At 39.2% G+C, this 7,562-nt stretch overlaps 1 protein-coding gene across 4 annotated transcripts in view; it reads right to left on the bottom strand.

Moving 5' to 3' along the window:
- Positions 1 to 7,118, bottom strand: part of LOC106532743 (SLIT-ROBO Rho GTPase-activating protein 1) — a 30,074-nt gene extending 22,956 nt beyond the window's left edge. The window contains exons 1-2 of one of the 4 annotated variants that reach the window (XM_014028864.1): positions 6,121 to 6,289; positions 5,843 to 6,002 (exon numbers count right to left, since the gene is read on the bottom strand). Coding sequence is in view for 2 of the 4 variants with exons in the window: in XM_014028863.1 (XP_013884317.1) it covers positions 6,690 to 6,756 (67 nt within the window). In the remaining 2 variants the exon portion in view is untranslated. Of the gene's footprint in view, positions 1 to 5,842; positions 6,290 to 6,689 lie in introns of those variants that run through there. The other 3 variants (XM_014028863.1, XM_014028862.1, XM_014028865.1) reach the window with 3 other exon arrangements.
- Between the last annotated feature and the right edge of the window lie 444 nt (positions 7,119 to 7,562).

Below are 7,562 nucleotides of genomic sequence, written 5' to 3'. Positions count from 1 at the left end.
CACACACACACACACACACACACACACACACACACACACACCATTCCACGGAGACCCCATCCACTCCACTACCTGTTGTCTTGGTAACCACACACTGTGTGTGAACCATGTGATGAGGAAGGTGAAGAGCTTGCATCTGCCGCATCTACACTCACACACACACACGTGCGCTCACACACACAGACACACACACACGTGCACAYACCCTTCTGTGGGAAAACTGCAGAGTCTATAAAACACTATTGTTGGACGAGCTGGTGCGTGTGCGTACATCGATCCTGGCATCGTTTTCCTTTTCTTTGCGCTCTAAAATAAAATGGCTGCCATCCTGTGTCGTTCAAAGCTGCAACACTTTCCGGTTAACGAAGCAGCCGAAGCAGCCGAAGCAGCCGAAGCTGCTGGCGGAGCCGGAGAGAAGTGCTCGTTCTCTGATGGGCTCGTGTGTCGAACGCGGCGGTTCTGTTTGGAGCGGTCAGCAGTTTAATCACCGCTCTGAAGTGGCCTCCAGGGAGGCTGTTCAAACTGTAATCACAGGCGGCAGAGAGGGAATTAAACCATCTGAAAACCACTGTTTCCATCAAAACATCAGCTAAACAAACAAACAAACAAAAACACAGCTGACTACATTTTAAACTCAATTAGGTCAAACTAGAAGATTTTTGTTCAAACTAGAGATTCATAAATGTTGATAGCTAATATTTACTGAAGCTGAAACTGATTTAAGGCTAAAAGAACATTCACACTCTTAACAAAAACACTAGCTGAAAGCTAAAAGAAGCTAATCGCTAGTTTGAAACTAAGGGTATCAAAAGGCTGGTTAACAGCTAAAGGCTTAAAGTTTGAAAAGACGTTAACATGTAAGTTGGCTAGTAGTTAACAGTAGCAAAAAGCTATCAGAGTAGCAAAAAAGTTCAAAGACTAAAAGTAGCAAAAGCYTGGCTGAATGTTTAAAATATAGCTAAAATGTAAAAGTGGCGAAAGGCTAGCTTAAACAACTAAAGAATAGCTACACATTAAACACAGCAAAAGATTTGCTAAAGGCTAAATGTAGCAACAGGCTAGCTACACATAGATTAGCAAAAGGTATGCTAAAAGTAGCAGTAAAAGTAGCAAAAGCCTGGCTGAAGGTTTAAAATATTGCTAAAATATAAAAGTGGCAAAAGGCTAGCAAACAACTGAAGAATAGCTACACATTAAACACAGCAAAAGATTTGCTAAAGGCTAAATGTAGCAACAGGTTAGCTACACAAAGATTAGCAAAAGGTATGCTAAAAGTAGCAGAAAGCTAGCTTGAGTGTAAAAGTAGCAAAATCTTAGCTAGTGAATAACTTAAGGCTAGCTAAAAGTTGCAAATAGCAAAAGGTTGGCTAAAAGCTAAAGGCAGAAAATGCTATCTTAAACTTGTGTTTTTAAGAGGAATGTGTTTTTGAGGGAGCTGAATAGATTTTATTATATTTTGTGATGAAAATCAGCAGAAATAGTTAAATTGGGAAAAAAATACAGAAATGTTTAAACAGAAAATCAGTTTCATTGAACTGCATGACTTCCTGTGCATTTCTACGGAGACACCAGTTATCTCTAATAATCTCAAAAGGCCCGTTTAGCATTTTATTAGCCACAATCAGACCAAATGTAACAGTTATTCCCATAAGTGATGTGTTTGTAAAAGACTAAACTGAAAAGTGTTTTTCCTTCTTTAACTCCCAGGTTTCCTCTGCACCGGGACTTCAGGCTGAACATCAAAGAGTCTGAAGCTTCAACTTTCTGCCTACAAAACGATTCAGTTCAGTTCAGTTTACACCTRAGGCTGAGCCGCTCCACAGGTAAAGATTCAGATCTGATCAAACATTCATCAGAGACAAATATTTATCTTTAGCTGCTCGTTAAAAACTGACAAAATTTATCCATTTGTTTGAGTTTTTACTAAGAATCTGCTCACGTTTATTGCATGTCGCCTGCCACCTTCAAACTAAAAYCTATTTAAAGAGAAATGAGCTAAAACAATGACCTGATCTGTTAGCTCTGAGTTACTCTCAGCTACTAAAGCATCAAATATTACAACTAAACCTGCAGCTAAAAACTAAAACGTAGCTAAATTAAAACAAACAAGTAGCTGAAAAAATATAATTGCAATCGTGGCTCAAAGTAAAAATTGTAGCTACAATTAAATGACAAAAACTGTAGCTAAAATCTAGCATGTAGCAATAGCATAGCTAAAGGCTAAATGCTACAAGGGTAAAAGGGTAGAATTAGCAATAAAAGTAAGTAAAATTAGCTTATTCCTAGCTAAAATGGACAATTAGCAGAACCAGAGCTAAAAGGTAAAATTAGCAAAACAGTAGCTCAAAGCAAATCTTGTAGCTAGAATAAGTGATCAAAATCAAAGCTAAAACCTAAATGTAGCAAAACCAGAGCTAAAAGCTAAATATGCCAAAACTGTCATTAAAAACGTAACATTAGCAAAACACAAAAATGTAGCTAGACAGAAAAATTAGCAAGACGGTGAAATTTACAAAAGTGTCACTAAAGCTAAAAACTGTAGCTAAATTATTGACAAAATCTGCAGCTAAAAACTAAATGTAGCTAAAAGCTACATATAAAAGGACTGTAATAAAAAATGTGAATTTTGCATTATTGTAGCTGAAAAGTAAAATTGGCTTTTCCCTAGCTAAACAATTARCAGAACAGTAGCTAAAAGGAAAATTAGCAGAACAGTAGCTAAAAGGTAAAATGATCATAACAGTGGCCCTAAACAAAACTTATAGCTACAAATTAAAACGACCAAACTCACAGCTAAAACCTAAGTGCAAAACCATAGCAAACTAAATATACCAAAACCATTGCCAAAAATTTAAAATAAGCTAAACTTTAAATCTAAAAATGTTGCTGGACAGAAAAAAAAGCAAAACAACAAGCTACAAGCTAAACTTTGCAAAATTGTAGCTAAAAATTAAACACAGCTAAACCTTAGCTAAAGGATAAACCGAAACAAACTGCAGGGAAAATCAGGAGACAAAATTAAAGCCAGACTTTTTCTGATTGAGCTGAATGTTTTGGTTGATAAAAGCTAAAACAGTATAAATTTTGTGGACGAGAAGAATGCTGAGTCAGCATTCACRCTGTTCTTAAAATGAATGAAAACCAATCAGYCACATGAAAAAGAGCAGTCTGAGGAAGAGGAGGAGGATTCTCTGCTCAGGAGCAGAGATTTTATCAATGAAGCTCCTCGTCTTGGATCACAGACATCCATCCGCTGCGTTTTAACTTCTGATCTGTGGAATCTCTCCTCAGAGCGACGGGACCGGCCCGTTTGATCAGAGGAGCTGCTGACAGTAAAACACAGACACACAGAGGAAGAAGCAGCGTGAAAACAGCCGACTTTAATGTGTGGACTGGCTTCAGCTGCGAGGGATGCCTTAAACCAACGTGTGTCTGTTAGCAAAATAACTCATGAACCGCTGGATGAGTTTTAATGAAACTTCCAGGGAATATTCATCGGATGAACGTCTGCAGATGATTAACTTCTGGAATGAGCCTGAGTCAAGATGGCCGCTGCAGCTAACCAAACTTAGCAAACACAAAAAAGATTCTAATTCAGACGTTTGTTCATTCTTATGCAGTTTTCTCATAAAATGTGTCAAYGCTCAGACTGTGTTTGGGATGACTCTCAGCTACTACCACACCAAGTTTTAGCTTCGTATTTGAACAAATTTTATTTAGCTTTTAGTTAACTTTTAGGCTTAACTGGCTAGCATTTTGTTCCTTCTACCTAACCTTTAATTACTTTTAGCTCGCTTTTTACTACTTTTAGATTCTAACTAGCCTTTTTCTATTTTTAGTGTTTCGCAGGTTTTAACTGTCATTTAACATTTTGTTCCTTTTAGCTTCTAGCTAATCTTTAGTTACTTTTAGCTCGCTTTTTGCTACTTTTAGCTCTAAGCTAGCATTCTCCCAATATTGGTGTTTCACAGGTTTTAGCTGTCATTTAGCATTTTGTTCCTATTAGCTTTTAGCTAGCATTTTGTTCCTTTTAGCTTCTAGCTAACCTTTAATTACTTTTAGCTTGCGTTTTACTACTTTTAGATTCTAACTAGCCTTTTTCTATTTTTAGTGTTTCGCAGCTCGCTTTTTGCTACTTTGTTCTCCAAGCTAGCATTTTCCCAATATTAGTGTTTCACAGGTTTTAGCTGTCATTTAGCATTTTGTTCCTATTAGCTTTTAGCTAGCATTTTGTTCCTTTTAGCTTCTAGCTAACCTTTAATTACTTTTAGCTCGCTTTTTACTACTTTTAGATTCTAACTAGCCTTTTTCTATTTTTAGTGTTTCGCAGGTTTTAGCTGTCATTTAACTGTCATTTAGCATTTTGTTCCTATTAGCTTTTAGCTAGCATTTTGCTACATTTAGCTTCAAGTTAGCAATGCCAATTTTTAGTGTTTTGCAGGTTTTAGCTGTCAACTAGCATTTTGTTCTTATTAGTCACATTTTGCTCGCTTTTTGCTACTTTTAGCTCCAAATTAGCCTTTTCCTATTTTTAGTGTTTCACAGGTTTTAGCTGCCATTTAGCATTTTGTTCCTATTAACTTTTAGCTAGCATTTTATTCCTTTTAGCTTCTAGCTAACCTTCAGTTATGTTTAGCTAGTGTTTAGCTGTTTTTAGCTTCTAACTAGCCTTTCTAGTCTTTTCTTCCATTTAACTTTTACTAATATTTTTCAATCAACTTATTTAGCTGCGGTGCTACTTTTAGCTAATGTTTTGTTAATGTATTTATTCAACACAGACTGAGTTTTAATCATTTTTTGTTTAAGACTGATTAGCTGCTGCGGCCATCTTGAACTGTGCTGACTCTAAGTATTGTACATCTATTGAGCTGAAGTTGAATTAAAATCCGTCCTGTGGATAAAGAGATATTTTGCTAACAGACACAAGAATCACCATTAAGCCAGTGGAGGCAGTGGATAAAAAGGCCCGTTCAGGAGGTTCTGACGGTTTTGGTCTTGGGTTCAGATCCTCAAAGACAGWAGTGAGGGCGGTGGCAGCTGGACCCGCGGTCCTGACCCAAATCGGTCTGGACTAGTAGACCAGATCAACCAGCCTTTTTAAAGGCTAAAACCCTTTTTTTAAATAAATGACACAATCTCACCACTCAGGGACTCGGTCTCCTCAGAGAAGCACCTTCGCCTGTTTCCGTGTCAGTGGGACAGGAAGTTCGGTGCTGTGGTTGTTACTGTGGCAACCAGGTYCAAGGACACGAGGGCGAAGAGGCGCTAAAGGAACCTGATCTGTCCTACAGATTCAGGACTTCACATAATTTCCCCGAGTCAAAAAAAAATAATAATAATAAATCTCTCTTTAGTTTCTGTCTCTGCTGCTGGATTAAATTTATATTTTTTCCTTCCAAGAAGAACGGTTTCACTCAACAGTTCAGACTTTTTGGAGGTTCTGAGTTTCTCTGTGGACTTCAGCTGCTTTTTGTTATTTTCAACTAAAATAACAAAAAGCTAAAGTCTGTTAGCAAAATATCTCATGAGTATTAAAATTAACTGTTCATTGGATTCAAGATGGCTGATCAAAATGAGCCGACACTCAAATGAATAAAACTCAGTGGATTTTACAGATATTGAGCTAAAATTCGGCGTGGTAGTAGCTGAGAGTCATCCCCAACACAAACTCTGAGCGTGAAGTCGATTTTCAACATGAAATAATCTGAGCGGCTTGAATCAAACTGTTTTATCTGTTGAGTTGTACGAGCTTTTTTTTWTTACGTTAGATTTAAAATGTTCCTGTGAAATTTATTTAAAAAGCAGCCGATTTTCAAACTTTAAGGTCTGGAGAGTTACTGACCGGGGCTGTTACAGTCTGAAGAAATGAGGACCGGATCAGCAGTTCTGGCTCGGGTTCTGCAGGTGTGCAGGTATTAATCAGATCTGCAGCAGAGCAGGAAACACCTCGTCTCTCCTCTTTATTCTCCTCTTCATTTGCATTTTCTCGTTAAAGCCATCATCTGTCAGACAGAGGAGGTGTCAGGGAGCATGCTTAGTCCAGGTCCAGGACCTGGTCCTGTCAGCACCCCACATTACAAACACCCCCCATCTTTTATTTATTTATTTATTTATTTTTACCTTTCCCATCAGGCTCACCTCCCCATCAGGGAGCCATGACCACCTCCTGTGTATACATTACACACCACCTCCTGCACCGACCAATCAGGAGCYGGATCAGGGAGGCAGACTTGGGAAGCACATAGTTACAGCGGCGGATCCATACGTTTGGACCCGGACTTTGGACCAGGAGCAGGTTCTGTCCTGAGCGGGCCGGTCCACCTCACCAGGTGGAGTCACGGTGGAGAACAGATGATGTTAGGCGATGATGATGATGATGATGATGAAGATGATGATGATGATGATGATGGACATAAATGAAAGGTCGTTTAGCATCCCCCCGGGGACAGGCTGGGTTACCATGGCAGCAGGAGGTGTCTTCACCTGTCTCCAGATTAAGACAAAGATCAGCAGATCTGAATAAAACACCTCCTCCTCCTCCTCCTCCTCCTCCTCCCTGAGGCGCCATGCAGCACTCAGGATGAACCCACAAACCCTGACGTCTCAGTGTGAGGTGTAAAACACACCCTGCATGTGTGCACGCGCTCTGCCAGCGCACAGGTGTGTGTGAGAAGATGAAATCAGCTCACCTTTCACTTGACTCTCGTACTCCTGCAGGATTTCTTTGTCCTTCTTGCTTTTGTTTAAGTTGGACATGTCTGCTGGGCGGGTGGACGCAGGTTCAGTTCACGAAAGGTGGAAACAGTTGAGTGAAAATGAAATAAAAATTAATCCCTTGCGCGCGCGCCGGCTCCTTCTGCACCCGCACACATGCTCCTTCATCCATCCAGTGCCGCAGCCGCTCAGTGGCCCCGCGCGCCTCCACGCTGAGGAGCAGGAGGAGGAACCACACGCGCTCAGAGGAGTCCGTTCGATGTCGTCTTCACCCCGCCGTAACCTTTCACACACTGACACACACAAACACGGCACGTGCACCTTTACTCTGGTCCTCCGCGCGTGCACTGCAGATAAAAATGCTAAATGARTGACACGCGACTGAGCAGATGGGTGTGTCCGTGATGTGGGCGGGGCTATAACACTGACTGACAGCTGAAGYGGCCAGTCACAGCAACTTTTTGTAAAATAGTTTAATTAGCACTTCTTAATATTGCTAACATTTTTTTAGAAAAATTGTATGGATTATATTGGTTGCATTAAATGTTTGTTTTTTTTACATAACTTCTAGTAAAGCATTTTATCATATTAGGATATGGGGTGCCGTTTGTAAAGTTACACAGTCAAAAATTACCACCAATATTTTTGTTTTATTTAGAAAAAAAAGAACAGATTTATTTTTCAAAGTTTTTCACCAAATGATTCATACATTTATAAATGTCATAGTTTATAAACTAAATATTTAACTTACAAAGTCAAAAATTACCACCAATAATTTTGTTTTATTTAGAAAAAAAGAACAGATGTATTTTTCAGTCAGTTTTTCACCATCTGATTCATACATTTAT

The sequence above is a fragment of the Austrofundulus limnaeus genome, unplaced genomic scaffold (assembly GCF_001266775.1).
Source record: "Austrofundulus limnaeus strain Quisiro unplaced genomic scaffold, Austrofundulus_limnaeus-1.0 Scaffold825, whole genome shotgun sequence".
NCBI lineage: Eukaryota > Metazoa > Chordata > Actinopteri > Cyprinodontiformes > Rivulidae > Austrofundulus > Austrofundulus limnaeus.
This window is presented reverse-complemented; position numbering and strand designations above follow the sequence as displayed.